Below are 22,557 nucleotides of genomic sequence, written 5' to 3' on the forward strand. Positions count from 1 at the left end.
TGCGGAGATGAAGAGGATCGACCGTCTAAGCATTGATTGATTTATGGACAAATCAATATATCGATCGATGTTTGATACTGGACTCGAAATCTGATTGATAGGGATCCAAGAGCAATAAGCACAGTGCATATTAAGCAACTGCAGTTCATCATCTTTCCCACGGGAAATCATGATGCGGGATTCCCTGTCACATCGTGTCCATGTCATTTTTAGGTACATTCAGCGCCTACCTAATTAATGATTCAATGGACCTGATGGATACTGCATGTTTGGACTCTCAGTCGTCTTTACCCAAAGACAGAAGGACTTCCGTCAATTTAGCGCTTGCCCGGCCCCTGCCCCGGGCTTAAGAAGATCCAGTTTTTAATGCCCTTAAGGTACGTCTCTTTCTACATGCACCCCAAGGTGAAGAGTAGGAGCCAATTAGAACTATCAGCTGGCTTGCACTGCCTCAATCATCCAAGTCGAAAGGAAGGAAGTTCGGTCGAGGCGAAAAACATGTCCTCCACCTCTGGCTCTTGATCGCATTTCTCCTCAACCTTCAACTGAACCTTTGATTGCCCTTTCGAGTTGGCCATGTTTAACTCTGGTTCTTGAGGAGGGATTAATCATTCGATTTCTGAACTTTCTATCGCCCAGTTGAGGCTCCTTCTAGTTCTAGTTTCCTTTTTAGTTCACTCCCTCCCTCCTACACTTACTACTTAAACATCACTGACCCATGCGCTCCCCTTGGCTCCACGCCCTCTTCCCTGGAACTGAAGCTCCTTTTTACTCAAGATAATATCAAGTACTCTGTACTTTCCAACAAGACATTCGCCGTTGCATAGCCTCAATTCGGCTTGCTGTCATTTCCACAACTCCCAAGTCTAGGCTGTCGCTCATCACGGCACTGCCCGGCTCAACATGGCTGATCATGATGACAATCCGCCCATGCGGCGTCGCGCGTACGTGATTGACACTGACGCCCACGGGGCCTCCAGTGACCTAACCATTTATTCATTAATGCTAATCAATTCCTCCAGTCCGACAATCACTATTGATACCACTGCTGTCAACACTAATACTTCTACCGAACCCCCTCAAGAATCACAACCCTCCAATCTACAAGACGACGCAGTTAGCCCTACATCAACAGTTGATCCCGCAGCAACCGCAGGCATGTCGCAACGACCTTCGCGACCTGAAGTCAACACTTCTTTGAACTTCGAAAACAGGGATAGCAGACCAACAAGTCCTCATAATGTTTCTAGTCCAGTGTTATCGAGGTCAGGCGACAAGGGTGCTGGATTTCTGTCTGTGCCTATTAACCACCGATCACGACAAAACTCCGTCGATTCTGACGACATGTCACGATCCGTATCATCACATGGCGATACCACTGTTGTAGCGTCCAACTCAACACAGAACGAGACACTCAAAGGTTCCGATTATGACCATAACAAGATCATCAACGACGAGACCGCCCTGAAGCCAGACACCGGCACCGAGCAAGATTTCGAGGTGGAAAACAATCCCTTTGCTTTTACACCTGGCCAACTCAACAAAATGTTCAACCCAAAAAGTCTTTCTGCCTTTTATAAGTTGGGTGGCATTGATGGTATAGAAAAGGGTTTGCGATCAAATCGAAAGGCCGGGTTGAGTGTCGAAGAAAAGAGTCTAGGTGGACAAATATCATTCGAGGATGCCACATCTAAGAAGCAGACTCCTCAAAACGATATTTCAAGTACGCAATCAGGCGATAATTTTGCCGACCGACTCCGTGTTTACAAGGACAACCGACTACCCGAGAAGAAGGGCAAGAGCCTTTTGCAGCTTATGTGGATCACATACAACGACAAGGTCCTGATTCTACTGTCGATTGCCGCTGTTGTCAGTCTTGCAGTTGGTCTGTACCAGACCTTTGGCGGAGAGCACAAGGATGGCGAACCCAAGGTTGAATGGGTTGAAGGTGTTGCGATTATCGTCGCCATCGCCATCGTCGTCATTGTTGGATCTTTGAACGATTACCAAAAGGAACGCCAATTCACAAAACTGAACAAAAAGAAACAGGACCGCTTGGTTAAAGCTATTCGATCAGGAAAGACGATCGAGTTGTCTGTTTTTGATATCTTGGCTGGCGATGTGATTCATCTTGAACCTGGAGATCTGGTGCCGGTTGATGGAATTCTCATTGAAGGTTTCAACGTCAAATGCGACGAATCGCAGGCCACTGGAGAGTCTGACATCATTCGAAAACAATCTGCCGAAGTCGTCTACAACGCCATTGAGAATCGTGACAATCTCAAGAAGATGGACCCTTTTATTCAATCAGGAGCCCGTATCATGGAAGGTGTCGGCACCTACATGGCGACTTCCGTTGGTGTTTACTCTTCTTATGGCAAAACTCTCATGTCATTGAACGAAGACCCCGAGATGACTCCTCTGCAAGCGAAGCTGAATGTCATCGCTACTTACATTGCCAAGCTTGGTAGTGCTGCAGGTCTTCTGCTCTTCATCGTTCTGTTCATCAAGTTCCTTGTTGGCCTACCCAAGATGCCCCCATCCGTCTCACCTGCCCAGAAAGGACAGCAGTTTCTTAACATTTTTATTGTTGTCGTTACCATCATCGTGGTGGCTGTTCCCGAGGGACTGCCACTTGCTGTGACGTTGGCTTTGGCTTTCGCAACAACTCGTATGCTTCGAGATGCGAACTTGGTGCGACATCTCAAGGCCTGTGAGGTCATGGGCAATGCTTCAACCATTTGCTCTGACAAGACCGGTACATTGACCCAGAATAAGATGCAAGTCGTTTCTGGAACTATCGGAACAAGTCTACGATTTGGCGGCTCACAGCGCGGAGATGATAGCAATGCCTCCACTCCCGTGGACACAAGTGGTGATATCAGCATCGGCGAATTTGCCAAGATGCTCAGCAAACCGGTCAAGGATATCCTTCTCAAGTCTATTGCCCTCAACTCGACTGCTTTTGAGGGTGAGGTCGATGGCGAAAAGACGTTTATTGGATCCAAGACCGAGACGGCACTGCTTATTCTTGCCAAATCTCATCTCGGCATGGGTCCCGTGAGTGAAGAGCGCGAGAACGCAAAGGTCTTGCAGCTTATTCCCTTCGATTCTGGCCGCAAGTGCATGGGCATTATTTGCCAGGGTCCTAACGGTAGTGCCCGTCTCTACATTAAGGGTGCCTCTGAAATTATTCTTTCCAAGTGCACACAGGTCTTCCGCGATCCTGCCAACGACGACTCACTTGCTCCCATGTCTGACGATAACATCGAAACTGTCAAGCAGCTCATTGAGAGTTATGCGAGAAGATCTCTCCGAACAATCGGTATTTGCTACAAGGATTTCCCCTCATGGCCTCCTAAGAATGTCGGCCATGTTGATGGTGGCAAGGAGGTTGTTTTTGAGGACATCTTCACGGACATGGCTTTTGTTGGAGTTGTTGGTATCCAGGATCCCCTCCGAGAGGGAGTTCCGGAGGCCGTGAAGCTCTGCCAGAAGGCTGGTGTCACTGTTCGCATGGTCACTGGTGACAACAAGATCACAGCTGAAGCTATCGCAAAGGAGTGCGGCATCATCCAGCCCAACTCTATTGTCATGGAGGGGCCTGAATTCCGAAACCTCTCTAAGCTCCAGCAAGAAGAGATTATCCCTCGCCTGCACGTGTTGGCACGGTCCTCCCCTGAAGACAAGCGAATCCTTGTTAAGAGACTCAAGGACAAGAACGAGACCGTTGCTGTTACCGGTGACGGCACCAACGATGCGCCCGCTCTCAAAATGGCTGATGTTGGCTTCTCAATGGGTATCGCTGGTACAGAGGTTGCAAAGGAAGCTTCGGCTATCATTCTTATGGACGACAACTTCAACAGTATTGTCAAGGCCCTGAAATGGGGTCGCGCAGTCAATGACGCAGTCAAGCGATTCCTACAGTTCCAGCTCACAGTCAACGTCACTGCTGTTATCCTCACCTTTGTCACTGCTGTTTCCAATGATGAAGAGTCGTCAGTCTTGACGGCTGTGCAACTTCTCTGGGTCAACCTGATCATGGACACCCTCGCCGCTCTGGCTCTTGCTACCGATCCTCCCCACGACAGTGTTCTCGACCGAAAGCCTGAGCCCAAGGGATCGAGCATCATTTCTGTCACCATGTGGAAGATGATTTTGGGACAATCGGTGTACCAGCTTGCTATCACTTTCCTCCTTTACTACGGTGGTTCTAAGGGCATTCTACCAACAAAAAACACTCCTTCGGACGATGAGATCAAGACGCTTGTTTTCAACACTTTCGTCTGGATGCAGATCTTCAACCAATGGAAGTAAGTTTTACTCTATAACAGTCTAGTGAGAAGCCATACTAACATGTACAGTAACCGCCGCCTGGACAACAAATTTAACATCTTTGAGGGTCTCACCAAGAACTGGTTTTTTATCAGTATCAGTGCCATTATGTGTGGTGGGCAAGTCCTCATCATCTTTGTCGGTGGTGCGGCTTTCCAGATCGCCAAGGAGAAGCAAAGCGGAACTCTCTGGGCCATTGCTCTTGTGCTTGGCTTCCTCTCTATTCCTATCGGTATCCTTATCCGCTTGATACCCGACCATTTCATGTTGCTTTTGGTCCCCGAGTTTTTGAAGCAGCGAGCCAAGAGAGTCCCTGGCCTCACAATCTCTGATGAAGAGATGAGCATGTACCCAGAGCCGTTGGCGGACGTTCGCGACGAGCTCAACTTTATGCGCCGCATGAAGGGAGGACGACTGAACAACCTCAAGTTTGCCATCCAGCATCCCAAAGAGGCGGTCGAGATGGTGAGGTCTAGAAGTCCTTCCCGTTCTCGATCTGGCTCTGTCAATGCACCACAGACGCCAACACAGGAGAATCCCTTTGAGGGGACACCAATTGGAACGCCCAATTCAGCGAGAACTCGATCCACGAGATCGCGATCCAACTCTGCACTCGGAGCGCCTACAGTGATGGCGGGTATCGTGGCAGCAGGTGTAGCGGCTGGTTGGCAACCAAAAATGCGACCAGATGATGATGCAGACAACAACGATGTACAAAAGTAGGCGTTGATTGATACCTGGTTCGGTTTCTGTTAAATGCGTGCGTGCTTGGTATTGTTTATTAGTATTACTTTGGGTACGGATAGAACTGGTTAACATCATATCATTAATGAAAGTGTTTGAACGACGCAATTCAAAGGACATTGCCCTACCATGGATACTCAGACGGTGTTGATGATGCATGTATCCGAGCATTGATTGTCGGGTTCCTTCAGAAAGATAATGCATTATGCCTATTTACTATTGCTCAAGTATACATACAGTGCCATCTATGCCATGGATGTATGGAATGATAAGGTTGGGCTTAGGTTGAAATTGGTTAGTGATAATAGGTAGGCATAAATTGTAGTCAGCCAATCAGCAAAATGGTGACAATCATGCATGCATGCGTCCAATCTGGAGGTAAGGAAAGGATTTCATCAGTTTATGTTATCTGACATAAGAATGAGAGATTGATATAGAACCCACTTACATGCTCATCATATATAAATCAAATAGTGATTGTTCCATTTGCCAGGAACTAATACTGATGTTTTCACATGGGATTCTTTCGGTCTGGACTTTGGTGTCCTAGCAAAAGTTAAATGTGAGAGGGGGCAAGTTACATAGCGTTTGGCGTAGTCACACATGGATTGGTACAACATCAGTTGGACAATAGGAACAGAGAGACGGGAAGAAGATGTATATCTTCCTGGTATGGAGCCTAGTTTAGAAATTAGGACAACAGGCGTTGTTTGAGCGTACAAGGTAACGATGTATTTAGGTATATTTTCATCAACTTGACGAATGCCCCTGCCATGCAATGTTTGCCGTCTGTCATTCCAACGCAACAGTGTATCAATTTGTGCAATACTGTACTTCCTTTTCTCTTTCCCTGTCCTTTTCTTCTCTTTTTCGGTTTATTAGTGAGAGCAGTCAAAAGAACCACAAGCTTCTCTCATCTTCTTTCATTTTCTTTCCTTTGCTAATTACATCCTATACATTCCTAAGAAAGGACTTTCTTTCTTTATATTACATAAAGCCTTAGCCCACTTGAAGTAAATCGGTCAACAATAAACAGTTCAGCTACTTAATCTGGAATTATTCTCTTTACATATCCATCCCTCTTTCACAGTAGCAACAATAACCCCTTTGTATCTCTTTCCTTGTCTTTTTAGCGCCGCGTAGTTATTATTTGAATTACCTATACTTTCGACCATTAGAATTGAGTTGATTCAGTCATCGTAGCTTGGGTATCTAAAAGCAAAACAAAGTCAGGTTAAGCCAAGCCAAGCGAATTAACAACCCAACCAAACACGGGGTTCTCGATGGGTTAATAATAGATGCTACCCTCGCTCTCGCTCTCACCCTCACCCTCACTCACTCACTCATCTTTCTGACCCACTTTCTTCTTCCTTACTACCTACACCTTTTAGCCTAGCTGGTAATTACTTCTTTACTTACTTCCTCACCTCACTTTCAACATAAACCATTGAGGATACACACACGCACAAAAAGTCCAACTTTCTATTCTAATTCTCTTTTACTGCTTCTTTTCTTCTCTTCTTTATAAAACTTAAACCCTTTCCATCATGAACCCCAAAAAGAACTCTGGGAGAAGCGTCGCCATCTCCAAGCGAAAAGCTCAACCAAATGCTCTCGACACTCTAGGCGATAACCCAACAGAGGAGGAAATCAAGACGGCTGTTGCCAACGTCGCTTTAGCTGATCTCGAGGAGAGAGTTGCCGATGTTCGAGAATCATGGGAGACAGATTCCCTATTCGAAGATGCTTTTGAAGAGTTGAGCAGCGAGAATACTGTTTCACTTGATGGTGAGTTGCCTACTACTATTATTTTACTTTTGTCTATTCATTTTTGCTAACCATCTTCTCCAATGGAAAAAAAAGACCCCAAATTGTGTACTCCAGAGGAAGCTAGCAGACTTCGTCGGGAACTCCGAGAGTATGGTCCAGCTGTATTTTGCCAACGCACTGTCGATGCTGGCCACTATACCGCTAGAAAGCTTCTCAGCGCTTTTGGTATTCGTCCTCCCGCTTTTCTCGAGGGCGAGAATGACGATGCCTACTTTCACCTGTTATCGCTGGCCATTACACGTGAGCTGGGCAAGCGCGCTAAGATTTTGCGTTACAACACGGTAGACGATGCCGTTGATTTAATTGCAAAGAGCAACAACATTATTCTCATAACCGGGGCTGGTATTTCTACCTCGCTGGGCATTCCCGACTTCCGTTCCCAAGGAACTGGTCTCTACTCCAAGCTTGAGCATCTTGGCCTCAGTGATCCGCAAGAGGTCTTTGACATTGGCGTCTTCAAACAGGATCCTACCATTTTCTATTCGGTAGCCAAGGACATTCTGCCAAGCACAGACAAATACACACCGACTCACAAGTTTATCGCCATGCTTCATGAGAAGGGTAAGTTATTGACCAACTACTCTCAAAACATCGACAACCTCGAGGTCAAAGCCGGTGTTCCCAAAGACAAGCTCATCCAGTGCCACGGTTCTTTCGGAACCGCTACCTGTGTTCAGTGCGGCTACAAGTGCGAAGGAGAGAAGATCTTCCCCGAGATCAAGGCCGACAAGATCCCTCGATGTCCGCGTTGCGTCCAGACTCTGCGCACCGCTGGGGCCCCGCCCAAGCGCAAGCGATCGGCGGGCACCGAGAAGAAACGACGACGATGGGACGCCGATAGCTCCGATGAATCTGAGTACGACATTCCCGAGGCTGGTGTCATGAAGCCTGACATTACCTTCTTTGGCGAGGCTCTACCTGATGAGTTCTCACGCCGACTAACTGAACACGATCGCGACAAGGTTGATCTCGTCATTGTCATTGGCACGTCTCTCAAAGTTACACCCGTGTCTGAGATTGTGTCTTGGCTGGACGCGGACATCCCTCAGATTTACGTATCCCGCCAGGCTGTCAACCATATTAACTTTGACATTGACCTCTTGGGCGATTGTGACGTCGTCGTTGCTGAACTATGTCGCCGTCTTGGATGGTCCATGGTACACGAGATGATTCCCAAAGACCAAAAGGTTGAAGTACGTACCGAGCCTGGCTACAAGAGCCGACATGTCTTTGAGGAGGAGAAGAAGAATAAGAAGAATGCCAAGAAATGAGACCTTTTCTTTTCATCCTCTTTGAACTACAGGCGTGAAAGATTTGCTTTTCATTTCGCATCTTTGTATTTACTATTATTTGTTACTTTCTTCTGCTGCAAGCGGATGGCAAGGCGTCTGGAGGAAATGATATGCCGACTAAAATAAATGAATGGATGGACATGGACGGAGTAAAAGGTATCTAGCGGAACTAGACTTTTTGTTAGAGTTTGGTTATAAGAGTATCATTCTTCTTTTATTACTTTTCGTTCCTTAATATTTAGACCTGTGTGCGTTCTCTACAATTTCATGGATATACTTCTTTTTCTTTGTTATTCTTCTTCGTCATTCAACCTTTCTCCTTAGAGCGGGGCTTGGAATTCGATGGCAACCGAACCGAAATTGTGGCGTGGGAAGAGGAAAAGCAGGGCGCTCGAGAATGATGTGATGTCGCGTGGTGCAAGTTAGATGGAGTCGGGAGATAAAAGTTTTGGTAGAATAAATTGACAGTTAAAATGCTTGAGATCCAAATCTATATGTAGCACCTTCAATCGAGACATTAAAAATGGAAGTACAAGAGTTTGTTGATTAAACTCGACTATCCAACTCTCTTCTAGACTAGGGAGACTATGTTCCGGATCGACACTTTAGTTCACGCTGTTCTAAAGACGTTGATATACAGTCATATGTACTTCTGAAGATGCGATGCAATTCTATTGAGCACAACAGGATGTATCCTAATCATAGCAACTTCTCAGTTACTATCCAACTTTTGTCTCTTGCTACGCTAACACTACTGATATCCCAGACTTACTGTTCAAGTCAAATATTCTATACCCAACCGTTTGCCCCCATGCTATAACCACATTATTCTACCCAGAAAACCCGAAACTCAAATCAAACTCTCATATTTGTCTAATCCAGACTTTTGCCCTGTGTTGTTCTGTGACGCGTTGGACGCCGAGTTGCCCATAGAGCTCATGCCACCCCAATTTGTCGCTGGCGGCGGGGGCATTGTGAACGAAGATGCAGGAGGAGTAGAAGCGTTGCCTGGAGGCGGAGGAAGTGTAAAGGATGGTTGTCGTGCGTTCGAGCTCAGTGACATGCTGGCCATTGAAGCGCCCATATTGCCTGTAGATGCACTGGTCCCGAATCCGGAGGAACCTCCCCACGGACTTGATGTAGCTGGGGTAGCAGCCGACCAGTTGATAGAAGTTCCAGAGGTAGACGTAGACAAGGGCTTCTGTGGTGCCATAGGCTGCATCGACTGCATCGACTGCATCGGCTGCGATTGCGTTGGTGGTTGAAAAGGCTGGCTCGGCGTGGGTTGCATTGGTTGACTGAACTGCGTAGACGAAGGAGTGAGAGACTCGAAACGACCGAGATCCGGTGTCACAGTCCTGAAAGACGGTGCCTTTTGAGGTGCAAGCTTTGGTATGGTGTTGGTCGCAGGTGGAGGAGGCGTAGACCATGAGAACGTGGGTGCCGGTGTGCTCGATTTCGATTTTGCCGGATCATCCCAGCTGGGAGTTGCTGTGCTTGACCTGGGGCTTGCCATACGACCCTTGACGAGGTTCTCAAAATCGTCCTCTGTAGCTCCATTGCTCTGATCAAAGGTAGTGCCAGTGACTCCACCGAATGCCATGAAATCCTCAGCCGGTGCGGCAGAACCGTTCGAGTTACCACCAAGCTCTTGCAACTTTCGCGTTTGCTCATCCTCAACCCTTCGAGATAGACTCTTGATAAGTTCCATGAAACTTTGGAATTGCTTCAAGTCGAGCAGCGGTCCTAAACTCATACTCCAGAGGATGGGTAGAATTTCCATTGCCACAAAATCAGCATCAGCGACCGAGCCTACAACCTTCATTACGTTCAAAGCTGCCATCATAACAGCGGGTTCCTTTGTCTTGATGACTCGGACCAGTGGGACGATCTTTTCCTGCATGGTGTATTTGTCCAGGGCGCTTGATGAAGACGTCTTCTTATTCTCAAGCCCGTTGAGTCCGTCATCTTCGCCGCTATCGTTCTTTCCGCCGCAAAGGATCACAAATGCTCGTAGACCGCGAACCTTGATCGCAAGACTGTTTGTCTTACTAAAGACAGTTGCAATCACTGGGAACAGCTCGTTTTTGATCGTGCTAAAGTCCAGAACAGGTAGGACGACTGGCAAGCTACGAAGAGCAGCATCGACAATTGAGTGTGTTGGACATTCGATTGCTGCTAGTATGACAGGGAGCATGTCTGAAATAGGTTAGTATACGATTAATACACCCGGCTGAAGAGACTCACCATCTTTAAATTCCTTTCCAGAACAATTGTTAGAGACAGAGGAAATATGCTCAAGAACAACCATGAGACCAGCGTCTCTAGCAGGATCCTTCTCTTGTGTTTGCTTTGCGTTGACGACAAAAATCTCCCTCAAAGACGGTCGAACCTTTTCACTAAATGCCCTCTTGGCTGACGGTAGAAGGTCAAGAATTTTGAAGACGTTTTGGAGAATGAGTGATAGAAGATCGCGATCCTTCAGCTCTTCTATCAATGCTGGTAGAATCTTCTTCTCCATTACTGACTTGGGGAACGAGGGCAAAACCTTGTTGAGACCTCGCATGAAAGAAGCTTTCTCATTTGCAGTCTTGGCAGGGAATGAGTCCAAGAATCTAATGGTCGATACCAGGATGTTGTCAAAATATTCGCTTTGCTGAAACTCGCGCGCCGTCATTCGTTGGGCAGGTCGCCTTGTAATTAGTCTAGGCAGAACATCATGCGAGAGTTCTCTAGGGAGAGGGCGCGAAGAAAGGTAGTTGTTAGTGGCAGATGGAACGCTGGAAGAACTCGAAAACAATCGCTTGTATGTAGACAGACTGCCGTGACATTCTAAAGGAGATTTGTGAGGTGAGTTGTACAGAGCAACTGACATGAGTCCAAGAGAGAACATATCAGCAGATGAGTTGAGGTTGTTGTCGACCACAAAGTCAGGGGAGGTATAATCAAGATTGAGCTGTACCGTCTTAGGTAGTCGAGGATCCATGTTGAGGACTTCATATAAGTTGATCCCTTGGATAGATGTGGGCTTGTCGGATCCTTCAGGGGGGCTAGCAAAGGCCAATCCACTGATCTTCCAGTCAGACTGCGTCTTGTTAGTTGAGTTGTCATGATCTGCGTCTGGAATGACATGCCTTTGAGTTGATGAGAACCGAATCAGGCGTAAGGTTTCCATGTACGATACCGGCATTCTCATGCAGGAACTCGAGCGCTTTGCTGACTTGAAGCAGACCTTTTTGAATTTCTAGCTCATCGATCTCCAACTCTCTTCGTCTCTTGGTTCCGTCTGCATCCTCAGTCACGTATCGGCTAGACCTTCCACCGGGTCCTCCAGCTCGTTCCTGTTCGTCCTTGTCCTGCAAGAGACTGGATAGTGAAGCTGTGACAGATTCGGTAACGAATTGCAAGCCTCCACCTCGCGTCTCTTCCACAGGTTCGACCAACTCCAGAATGCTAGGATGTCGTAGCTTTGCAAGGCTAGAGGCTTCCTTCTTTAGTCGCTCAACAACTTCCTCGACCGTCTTTTTGAAGGAGGCTGCGCCAGAGCGGCCCAACGAGTTGCCATGGCTGTCCAACGACTTCCTGTCGAAGACAAAGACACTATATGGTTTTCCGGTTGATTTCTTTTTCGCATCAAAGATCTTCCAGGGACCAGCCGTCGAAGTCGGTGCTGAGGAGATGGAGTAATTGCCGGTGATGTTGGTGGCAGAGATGGACTTAAAGGCCGAGGAGAACATGTTGGCAGCTCTCCATGAATTGGGTCGCAAATATCGAGTCGGGCAAAGGGGGTCGTGGAAAGCAAATGCGTGATCGCCGCAAGCTTAGGGTCGCAGTGAAAGACGAAGTTCGTAGGGAAGTGAACAAGAGGCCGCTGATTGATCGTCGTTTAAGCTATAAGAGGAATCGGGATGACGTTGGTTGCGATCGCGCATTCCCCATAAGCGTCGGTAGGGGTATTGATAGAGTTGACAAATGTATCCTTACCTTGCTTTAGCTTTGGCTGGCAGTTTCCCCACGATAAGCTGATAACGCTTAGGTCTAACTTGTACCTAAGCAGGCAGCTACTAGTGCTGTACGTGCTCTAGTGGGTAACAGAAGAATTGACCTTTAACCTTTAGACGACAAAAAATAAATAGCCTAAGAAGTATGCTCTAAGTAGCATAAAGTGGCCTAGGAATTTAGTCTCTGATGCTCCCGGCGGCCAACTTTTCTAGTACCCTGATGGTGCTGTAACCCTTCCATGTCAGCTCAAACCCCCCCTGTCGTCGCTAAGCTGATGGGGCTTTTGCAGTGCTGCGTTTACGGAACTTTAAGTGACTTTACAGGAGGACTCATATACGGCCCGAGACGGCTGACAACGCCTGGGAACGGCTGTCCCTGCAAAGTACCTCGGGCGCACTTTGTAGCGAACCTCTAGAGTCGGTCGATTTCCAATTCATTGCCATCATCGAGCTCCGATACATCTCCGATCGTAGACAAATGCTGCTAGTACTTAAGTTGATATCCCACCTCGTCTGGACCCTCTAGAATATCGCACTTCATTTTAAAAAACTCTTGTTCTTCTGGTCTTTGTTCGACTTCAGCTTTTTCTTGCACCGTCCCAGCTTTTTACTACCAATTGATTTCTGAAAGTACACCAATGATGAGACCTATGCTCGTTCGCTCCGCTCTACGGAGCGCTCGCATGTCGAGCTTCAGACCGTTGTGCCAGGCGCAACGCTTCAGCATCAAGGCTGAGGCAGCCTCATCTATCAAGCCTCTAGGTCTAGATGCTTCAAAAGTTACCATTGAGAGAACGGGAAAGCCCAAGGGTCTCAGCAAGCCTGAGGATTTGGTGTTTGGAAGGGAGTTCACAGGTAAATAATACCATCCCCTGTCCACCACAAAAATGCGCTGGTAACACTTGCTAAAAATTTGACAGACCACATGCTTGCGATCGAATGGAATCAAGACGAAGGATGGTTGGAGCCCAAGATCACACCCTATCAAAACCTCTCTCTCGACCCTGCGACATGTGTCTTCCACTATGCCTTCGAGTGCTTCGAGGGCATGAAGGCCTACAAGGACAAGAACGGCAAGGTGCGACTATTCCGACCCGACAAGAACATGGCTCGACTCAACAAATCGGCTGCCCGTATCGCGCTCCCTACTTTTGAGCCTCATGACTTCACCGAGCTCATCTCCAAGCTCGCCAACCTTGACTCTCGTTTCATCCCCGACAAGCGGGGATACTCACTGTACCTCCGTCCCACCATGATCGGAACTCAAAAGACACTCGGCGTTGGTCCTCCTGGATCTGCTCTTCTTTACTGCATTGCTTCGCCCGTTGGTCCTTACTACCCCACTGGCTTCAAGGCTGTTTCTCTCGAGGCCACTGACTATGCTGTCCGTGCTTGGCCCGGTGGTGTTGGTGACAAGAAGCTGGGTGCCAACTATGCGCCCTGCATCGTTCCCCAGCTCCAGGCCGCCAGCCGTGGTTTCCAACAGAACCTCTGGCTGTTTGGTGAGGAGGAATACGTTACTGAGGTCGGCACCATGAACATGTTTGTCGCTCTCAAGAACAAGGAGACTGGCCAAAAGGAGCTTATCACAGCCCCCCTCGATGGCACTATTCTTGAAGGTGTCACTCGTGACTCTGTCCTGGAACTTGCTCGCGAGCGCCTTGCTCCCCAGGGCTGGAAGATCATCGAGCGCAAGTACACCATGAAGGAGCTTGCTGAGGCTGCTGATGAGGGCCGCCTGCTCGAGGCCTTCGGTACCGGAACAGCTGCCATTGTCAGCCCTGTCCGATCCATCTCTTGGAAGGGAAGATCCGTTGACTGCGGTCTATCCGAGATCGAAGAGTCTGGTGAGATTGCTCTCCAGATGAAAGAGTGGATCGAAGCCATCCAGTATGGTGACGAGGAGCACGAGTGGAGCTACGCTATCTAAGGTGATGATTATGTGTACGGCGTTATATAGCGGCTGGGAATAGACAAATCGGAATCAAAAATAATTACGCTCACAAGAAACGAAACATATTTGCTTTGCCACAATTGCTTGTTAAGGCTCACAATCAGCGATGCTAGCGAAAGTCCGAGGTTATGTCACAGACCCGTTTAGACGGCAGAACCCCAGCACGTCCAGCAATACCATTCTTCAAATGCAAATAACATGTACAATTGACCAACTTTCACTCTTTGTATGTCAAAATCTTCCGCTTAGTTCTTCTTATCCTGCTTAGATGGGTCAGGGAGAACTCCCTCCTGCTCTAACCTTCTTCGTGCCTCCTCGAGGGCCCAAGTAGAGACACTGCGTGACTGTTAGTACAATCCTTGTAATACATCCCGGCCAGAATTTCGCTCTTGAGAGATTGTAGCTCTCCAATTGCAATTTATATTCTCCGAGAGCAAATCACTCACGTAGTATCAGGCTTGAAGGCGAGTGCTACAGCGGTGGCGGCAAGACTTCCGAGAAGGATATAGGTAGGCCACTCCCAGCCCTCGGGCTCAGGCTTCTCGCCAGGCTTGACACCCCAAAGCCAGCCGGTGGGAGGATCGAATTGGTGCTCGCCACCACCTCCTCGTCGTCGGGCGGACACGGAGAAGGCTCTGGAGGAGAGGGGCTGTCGGACACAGCGTGCAGCGCGCAGAGGCGCGACAGCAGCGCGGATGAGGGCCATGGTATATCGTCGAGTTATCGGTTGAGGTGGAGCGATGGGATGGCGGGCGGTGGTTCAATGGCCGAGTGACGTTGTTGAGCGTGACGCTGGCTTGTTTGCTCTGAACGGATTCGTACAGCACCTAGGTAGACTAATTGCTGAAGTCCGATTTGATAGACTCACGTGACACGAGTCATAGCACCCCTGTCATTGGTGTTTGCAGGTACAAAGTACTTTTGCCTTCTTAACGTCTACGGACAAACGGGAGAATGATAACTATGCTAAACATGATCAATCATGGCTGCACCTATCATGAAATTTATTTTTACTCGTCATAGTCAAACTCACTATTACTATTTTCAAGCATATGTTCAACTGAGAGTCAATTGGTGAGAAGGGCATCACCACTTACCTACACGTCCCAATCTGCCTCATAATATTATCAAAATGAAACCATTTAGAACATAAAACCCGAGGTTAACACGTCAAATTATGTTGTTTTGTTTCCCTCCGATTTTTAGCAGTATCCCAATGCCTTTGACATCCCCTTGGCAAAAGTGATGTACGTCCTTGGCTTGGTCGAGGCCAAGAGAAGGAGGAGTACCAATGATTCCAGACAAAAGACGGATGGGCATATTCGCGGTCACTGCTAACAAGAAACAGGTTCGAGGACAAAAGCATTTGAATTATTATGAAGAAGATGCTGATGATTCGCCTCAGCAGCTTAATTGATCCTATCTTAACTGTATCCTGTTCATGCCATGCTATAACAGCTCGCTAATCAAACATATGCGCCATTGGTCATTTCGTTCAATATATCCCTCGTGATAAGTTTTCCCTTTAATAACGCCTTGTCGCTAATCCTGGCCGTTTTTGGTGAATGCCTACGATTCTCCTTTCCAATGGTTTTCCTGCGTGGTGACTTTGTCTTTTGCGTAGCACCCGCGGTCGTAATTTGTGTGCCAAAGTCCTCAAAATAATGGCTCTCCAATGCATTTGCAGGCATTTCATAAATCCAATTTCGATCCTCCATGAGAGAGATGAATTGGCTCAACATGCTGTCGCTCCCGCTGCCCTTTAACGTCGATTTGCTTCCCACAACGAGCAGCTTCGTCTTTGCTCGCGTGAACGCAACATTAATTCGTCTCCAATCTTTCAATAAGTCTCCAATATTGCAAGCTTCGTTGCTTCGTACCAGACTAAGGACTATAACCTCCTTGTCTCGACCTTGAAAACGGTCTGTTGTGTGCATCTCTACTCCAGAGAATGCTTTGAGCTTGTCTTTCAGCATAAATAGCTGCGCTCGATAATGTGTCATAACACCAATATCTGTATCCGGAACTCCAACGGTTAACAAACTTTCAACAAGCTGAGAGACGATGCGAACTTCAGCTGAGTTGACAATACGTTTGCCTTGGGCCTCTTCACGTACAGGTGGCTGGATGGTGTCAGTGTTAATGAAACGCACCCGAGCCTCACTGTCAAGAAGGTCGTATAGCCAGCATCGGTTGGGGCCAGGCGCAGAACAGAACGATCGAGGCGTTGCTGCGTGAATAGTTGACGCATCGTAATGATGCTGCATCAGAGCCTCCATGCGCGGAACGTAAAGTTTCTTCTTTTTGAGTTGTTCTGTGCCGCACCGAAGCTTTCCGTCATAAATCAACGTGTTACTAAGAGTCATGATGTCTTCGCACATACGATACTGGTGTTCCAGATTGACAACCGACTCGGGATGGGTGTCGGATAATAGTTTGAACAAACTGACATCAAGACCACCTTCACGCGCCTCCTCGTTCCTCACCACAGGAGGCAGTTGGTTGTGATCGCCAACGAGGACGAAGGTTCGAGCCATTCTGATGGGACCTGCGCAAATGGGCAGAGTAATCTGAGATGCCTCGTCCACAATGCAATAGTCGAATGTCCGCTCATGGAATACGGGATGGTTGATACCGAGACACGTTGTTGCAACAATCGGTGTTCCGTGCCAAGCTTCCTTGATCTCTTCAAACGACTTCATCGGATGGCCGGCAAGAGTAGCAAACTGCTGAACTTGAGGGTGCACCTTAGCAGGGGCGCCAAGACGAAGAATAGGTATCCTGTCCGACTCGAGTTTAAGGAGAATATTGTCGACGGCTGTGTGGGTGTGTGAAGTAAGAAGTACACTCTTCCCTTGGGATGTAAGAGCCCGGATGATGTGAGCAATAGTTGTTGTTTTTCCAGTACCTGGCATTCCAAGAACAAGTGCGTAGTCTTGAGCACTCATAACCTTCTCGATGGCTCGATGTTGGTCTACATTGAGGTTGTCTTGATCCGATACCGTGTACTGAGTTGCGGCGGCCTTGAATCTAGGAGCCTCCAAGTCAACTATCAGTCGTCGGGTTTGCCTCGCCCCGAAAATGTCGTCTGCCATCATCTGCACGAGATTGTTTCGGACAGTTGCCATTCCATTGCTGAACTCGTCCTGGTCAAGTCGGTATCTGATAGGAGCCTCTTTAATCTTGCCACTAGTCTCATCTTGAGTTGCACCCTCGTGGGCGACATCCATGATACTGGCGAAGACCTGGTTATCAACCTCATCGAACCCAGGTTGTCGAATTCGAGCATTGTGTAGGCGTCTGTCAACCGCGACACTGATTCGCTGCCTCTTGACTGCCGTAACATAACCAATGGCCAAGGCAAAGTGGCCATCCTCGTCCGAAACCACGATCGGCTCGCCCACCGTCAGCTCAGACTCGAGGAATGAGAAGCCGGCAATCGGGTTTCGCTTAATAAAGGTGTAGTGATAACGATTGATCTTGGGGTTGTCTGTGTCGACTGATGCTGATCCCTCTTCAATAATAACATCGGCAAAGCACCGCGACTTCTTCTCGCGCTCGACGCTAGTCATCGTCCATAACTCTCTCTTGGTTTTCTGGCTCTCCTTTTCTTCCTTGGTAAGCAGATTCTCCCACTTGATGAAAAATTGCTGATGCTGGGGAGTCAAGTGTTTGACAAGCTCGTCGAATTTCTCATTCATTCCACTTGACTCTCCGTCACCGTCATCGGCCAGTCGATGGTAGATGAAGCATGATGTCTTTGCGTAGCATTTGCCACACATATGCTTGCTCTTGAGCATTGGCGGCAACTGAACGCTTCGCTCACGGACGTAGCATGCCAGCTGGTTTCGTTGCATAATCATATGTCGGAGTTCATGTCGAATCGCAGGAATGCGCATTGTTTTTGACGTTTCCATGTAGTAGAGAATGCCATACGCGATCTCAATATCATATCGATCCGACAAGAGCAGTGTGTAGAGTGCAGTCTGTGCCATGTGGTTGCTGTTTGCGTGCTTGCCAGTTTTGACCTCGAACGGCACAGTCAAGGTGCGAGAACTCTTTCCATCTTGCATCACAACTTCAACGGTCGCGTCGATATTGCCCTTCAGTCCGTACATCGGAGACCAAACATGTTCTTCAACGTCCAGAAGCTTAGTAACAGCCATGTTGGCTTTCTTTCCGTTTCGGTCTTCAACGACTGCATCAGGTTTGGCTTGCGAAGATACGAAAGCACCAGCCCAATAGCTCAACTCTGTCATCTTCGACTGCAAGTGCTCTCTGGCCGACGGTATGCCGACCTTGATGGTGTAAAGATCTTCGACATGCTTTTCTGTGATCCGCTCAATGACTGCGCATAGGAATGGCAGATCCCACTTGTTGGCAAGGAGTGCCTCCTGGAATATTTCGTGTAGCATGGTGCCGTAAATGAGTGGTGGTGTCGGTGGGCTGGTAGCTTTGACTCGGTCTTGGAGCACAGCGCGACGCATGCACCCAAAAGAATCAGCAACTACAGTGGCGGATATAAGTTGGTCAGGATGTAAAATGAGAAGATTTTGCGCATCATCGACAACGCATTGTCCTCTTGCAGTGAAGTCGCCTATGACGTGGACATAGGCGTCTGCATGGGCTGGTGTATCATACCACGACCCTCTCAAATGAACCGTCTTGATGTCTTTCGAGTTGTCGGCCTGGATAAGAAGGATCTAAAGTCGCTATTAGTAAAATTTGAATACAGCCGCTGACTGCCCTACCTTTTCTGGTCTTGCATTCCCGTACTGATCCGCGTGTTCGCCCTCTAAAACATTCGTAACCAGGTATCGTTGAATTGTTTTGGGTTTCCGGCTCTACCTGTCACTTAGCATATGGTGGATCCTCCTAGGTTGTGCGACGTACGTCTCCGGAGGAATTTTGGGCTGCTTGAGTTGCTGCCAATTCCACGGCTTCGAAATCAAAGTCTCCTTCAAAGGCATCTCCAAAGTCCTCGTCCAAATCTTCGGGTCTTGCTGTTTTGGGGGCTTGAGGTACCTGTTGCGAATCGGTTGTTATGAGGTCTTCCGCTTCGTTGAAGATGTCATCGTCCAGGTCCTCAAATTCATCCAGTAGCTTGTCATCAAACTCGTCCAGTACTGTGTTTTTGGGCGTCGCTGCCTTTGGTTGCGTTTCCATTTCTGATTGTGTTGCAGTAATGCTCGCTTCCAATTGCAATATGGTGTCGTCGTCAAACTCGCCAAAGTCATCATCCCCATAGTCCGAGGAAGCAGGCTCTGGGGCCTTGATTGGGGTCGGCGATCGAGCTTGTTTCTGCGCAGGGGCTTGCATAGGTGGCGGTATCTGGGGTTGAGGTCTAGGTTGAGGTTTTATCTGGACTGGAGAGCCACTACTAGTAGCACATATCCGCCTCTTCTTAGGAGAAGGAGATTCTGGTGTATCTTGAGGCTCCTCGCTCTGCCCGTTGATGCTACTAGTCACCGTATCGAGTAACGCCGTTACCATTGAAGATTTCGAAGCCTCCAGATCTTCCTTCTCGCTGCTTAGTCGACTTCCCGAAGTCGATCTTTCTATTCTTCTCCTCTTAGGCCAGTTCAGCCCACAACTTATCGCTCGTCGTAGACTAGCTTCACCAGCCGCTGGTTTCATCGGCCTTGGCGAAGACGATACCATCAGCTGCGCCAGTGTTGGGTTTGCTAGTCCGAGGGGGGTTTCCGCAGTATCGTGTCCATTTAGGGAGTATCGATCCCAGAGCTCTAACGTAGGGTCTGCTTGTGGAGACTTGAGGGCCTGTGCTAGCTTTTTAACGTTGACTGAAGGCGTATTTGGCTTTTCCGCAATTGGTGAAGATACAGGCGACGAGCTTCTGGCACGTTTTCTTCCTTTTCGAGTCAACATGGGTGACAGTGCGTTCAAATAAAGATTGTCCTGTCTGTTGTCCCAAAGTAGTCGATCATTTGGCGAAGCTGTCTCATCATCAGCTTCGCCACTTTCCATTAGGTCTCGCCAGGTCAATCGGGTGGCAGGCGTGGTCGTTACATCGTCCGTGGTTCGACAATTTGCTGTGTTTTGCTTGTTCTCCGTGTCGTCTGGAACAGATTCGCCGGGTTTTGGGTGGTATTGAAATCTATTAAGTCTATTCTTGGTGACCTCAGACACTGGCTGGAGAGGGCGAGGCCTGGGCTGTTGCAGCACGGGGTTGCTCCTCGAGCGCTGCCATGGAGAGCGCTACAATAATTAGCCGTGGTCAAATGATAGTTTTTGTATCGTACCTTATTTCTGCCCACCTGATCCGAATAGGATTTCTGGAAAGTCATTATACTTTACAGAGCTTGAACATGTGAGTTTTCAATCTCGTCAAGCACGATGATAGTGGGACATTTGAATTGAATGTAGGGAATGGCACGCGTTTAATGACTTGAACGCGTCGCGATCGCGGTACCCCTTGCAATTGTTGCTGCCAGATCACGTGCTCGATAATCTAGCTCCAGGAGGTATGTATGCAAACCCCAGCTAATGTCCAGCAGCTAGAGCTAGGTACTCCACACCACGAACAGTATGTGCGTCAGTGGACCGAGCTTCTCAGCGTCACCATTTTTGGTCCCGCCAATTCCGTCATTCGACGATCTTTGATATTAAATTGTCAATTCGCAACGTCCACCAGAGGCTTGGCTCCCTGTAGCTCATACCTATACTCACAATGGCGATGAACCCTCAACCCAATGGCCCTGGGTCCGCTCAATCGAGAGAAAACTACAAACACTCCATGCAGGAATGGCGCCAAGCTGCACTCTCCCAGCGCAACCAATATGAACCCCGCGTAAAAGAGCAGGTCACTCGATCGTTTCACGAATACTCTCCCCCATTTTACGCCTCAATCATCGGATATCGACGTGATTGGAACCTCCTAGTTGCAACTTCACGAGTCTCGGGCTTTGCTGCTACGCTCGGTAGAGATCTTGAGGATGAAGAAGCAAAGGCCATCGCCGAATACACCCTCGACAACATTCATACCAACGCCAGTCTGAAATGGCTGAGCGTCGCACTCGCTGGATATATGACCTATCGTGGACGTCGCACCTGGCAATTCCCCTTTTATAAGCCCAAGCTTGGTGGCCGATTCAACCCTAACGAGGCTACCAGCATATTCACCAACAAGAAGATCAGAGGTGCCTACCCTCGGTTTACATGGCATACGCTCCGGTTCACTGCCTATGTTGCCGTCACGATGCTCATGGTTGAGCCCGCCTTTCGAGCTGTCAATTTTATCAGGACCGAAACTGCCATGACACACGACCCAAGGTTAAAACAGTTCACTAAAGATGCAAGCCAACGTGTTGAGCAGGTCATGTCAAATCCTAGCGTTTCAAAGACCGCCTTTACAGGCAGAGACGCACATAGGGGTGGAGATGATGACCCCTGGGCCAGCAACGAAGCAAACAATGCCAGCTCCGAGAGCAGATATCAGTCATATCAGTCTGCTCCCACACAATCTTGGGACAAAGTCCATTCTTCAACCTCTACCCAACAGAGTCAACAGCCGCCCAATGATGACTGGAGTGTCCTAGACGATGATGATGCATCGCCTGTCGCTGCCTCTGCTCGCAAGCAGCCGGTTTCTGCTCCTTCAGGCTCTGCATGGGACCGCATTCGACAACAGTCACAGGGTGCTCCTCGACAGCAGCAGCAATCCGATTACCAGTCTCGAGCTTGGGCGGCCCATTCTCAAACCGAATCACAACCGCAGTCACAGTCTGGTTGGGGCAACCAGGATGCTGGTGGCTCCGCTGATAGCTTCTCATTCAGCAAGTCGGACGAGGAAAGGACTGTTGCCAAGGAACAAGCACAGAATGAATTTGACCGGCTGCTTGAAAGAGAAAGAAGTGGTGTGGACCAAAAGAACCCTTGGGGACGTAAGTAGAACAAGTGATGTATATCGAACAGTGTATTAGTATATAAACTCAGTGCTGAGAAAGTGAGTAGCGATCTGGCTCAAGAACTCGTTCCAACAGATGGAAGCTCTGTGGTATGCGTGATCTAGAGCCAGAAAACTTGATACTTGACTAAGAGAAAAAATAATTTACTTTGTATCTCCTTGAATCCGCTCTTGGACTGGTTATTTTCCGTATTTTAAGCTGGTCTTGAATTTTCTGTTATCCCCATAGAGTGATTGCACTGCACTATGGGTTTGGTAATACCAATAAAACCCTTTAACAAGAGAAATAGACTGGTTTCTAAAATAGTTCAATCATTTTTCTCCGTTCATCAGGACTATAATGTTTTTGACATTGGCTCGATCATGTACATGTCGACTGTCTAGGGTAACCGGACCGGTGCTGGTTCAAATTCTCGGAGAACTGGAGGTTTAGTAGCTGCAGAAACATGGCGTCAGAACGAACCTCTTTAGGAAAGC

General features: G+C 48.2%; 7 protein-coding genes across 7 annotated transcripts; 4 read left to right on the forward strand and 3 right to left on the reverse strand.

Moving 5' to 3' along the window:
* Positions 1-903: 903 nt before the first annotated feature.
* EDB82DRAFT_527850 (uncharacterized protein) lies at positions 904-5,058 on the forward strand (the record flags this gene model as incomplete). Its single annotated transcript, XM_025728565.1, has 3 exons — positions 904-944; positions 1,023-4,313; positions 4,365-5,058. The coding sequence occupies 3 exons, from the start codon at positions 904-906 to the stop codon at positions 5,056-5,058; spliced, it is 4,026 nt and encodes a 1,341-aa protein (XP_025582919.1).
* A 1,568-nt stretch (positions 5,059-6,626) lies between these two features.
* On the forward strand, positions 6,627-8,180 carry EDB82DRAFT_527851 (DHS-like NAD/FAD-binding domain-containing protein; the record flags this gene model as incomplete). Its single annotated transcript, XM_025728566.1, has 2 exons — positions 6,627-6,867; positions 6,943-8,180. 2 exons carry the CDS (start codon positions 6,627-6,629, stop codon positions 8,178-8,180), a joined length of 1,479 nt encoding a protein of 492 aa, XP_025582920.1.
* A 669-nt stretch (positions 8,181-8,849) lies between these two features.
* Positions 8,850-12,357, reverse strand: EDB82DRAFT_449886 (kinase-like domain-containing protein). The gene is made up of 3 exons (XM_065607814.1): positions 11,336-12,357; positions 10,449-11,286; positions 8,850-10,400 (listed from the first exon to the last, which is right to left on the reverse strand). The coding sequence occupies exons 1-3, from the start codon at positions 11,936-11,938 to the stop codon at positions 9,052-9,054; spliced, it is 2,790 nt and encodes a 929-aa protein (XP_065464181.1). The 5' UTR covers positions 11,939-12,357; the 3' UTR covers positions 8,850-9,051.
* Positions 12,358-12,569: 212 nt separating this feature from the next.
* On the forward strand, positions 12,570-14,214 carry EDB82DRAFT_509128 (aminotransferase). Its single transcript, XM_025728569.2, has 2 exons — positions 12,570-13,057; positions 13,123-14,214. The coding sequence occupies exons 1-2, from the start codon at positions 12,841-12,843 to the stop codon at positions 14,130-14,132; spliced, it is 1,227 nt and encodes a 408-aa protein (XP_025582922.1). The 5' UTR covers positions 12,570-12,840; the 3' UTR covers positions 14,133-14,214.
* EDB82DRAFT_509130 (ESSS subunit of NADH:ubiquinone oxidoreductase-domain-containing protein) lies at positions 14,215-14,964 on the reverse strand. The gene is made up of 2 exons (XM_025728570.2): positions 14,603-14,964; positions 14,215-14,492 (listed from the first exon to the last, which is right to left on the reverse strand). Exons 1-2 carry the CDS (start codon positions 14,860-14,862, stop codon positions 14,402-14,404), a joined length of 351 nt encoding a protein of 116 aa, XP_025582923.1. The 5' UTR covers positions 14,863-14,964; the 3' UTR covers positions 14,215-14,401.
* A 3,873-nt stretch (positions 14,965-18,837) lies between these two features.
* On the reverse strand, positions 18,838-20,545 carry EDB82DRAFT_269715 (uncharacterized protein). The gene is made up of 2 exons (XM_065607352.1): positions 20,417-20,545; positions 18,838-20,372 (listed from the first exon to the last, which is right to left on the reverse strand). Exons 1-2 carry the CDS (start codon positions 20,459-20,461, stop codon positions 19,032-19,034), a joined length of 1,386 nt encoding a protein of 461 aa, XP_065464182.1. The 5' UTR covers positions 20,462-20,545; the 3' UTR covers positions 18,838-19,031.
* Positions 20,546-20,692: 147 nt separating this feature from the next.
* On the forward strand, positions 20,693-22,331 carry EDB82DRAFT_269744 (uncharacterized protein). The gene has a single exon (XM_025728572.2). The coding sequence runs from the start codon at positions 20,845-20,847 to the stop codon at positions 22,063-22,065; it is 1,221 nt and encodes a 406-aa protein (XP_025582925.1). The 5' UTR covers positions 20,693-20,844; the 3' UTR covers positions 22,066-22,331.
* The last annotated feature ends 226 nt before the right edge of the window (positions 22,332-22,557 follow it).

The sequence above is a fragment of the Fusarium venenatum genome, assembly GCF_020744135.1.
Source record: "Fusarium venenatum strain MPI-CAGE-CH-0201 chromosome Unknown EDB82scaffold_3, whole genome shotgun sequence".
NCBI classification, from domain to species: domain Eukaryota; kingdom Fungi; phylum Ascomycota; class Sordariomycetes; order Hypocreales; family Nectriaceae; genus Fusarium; species Fusarium venenatum.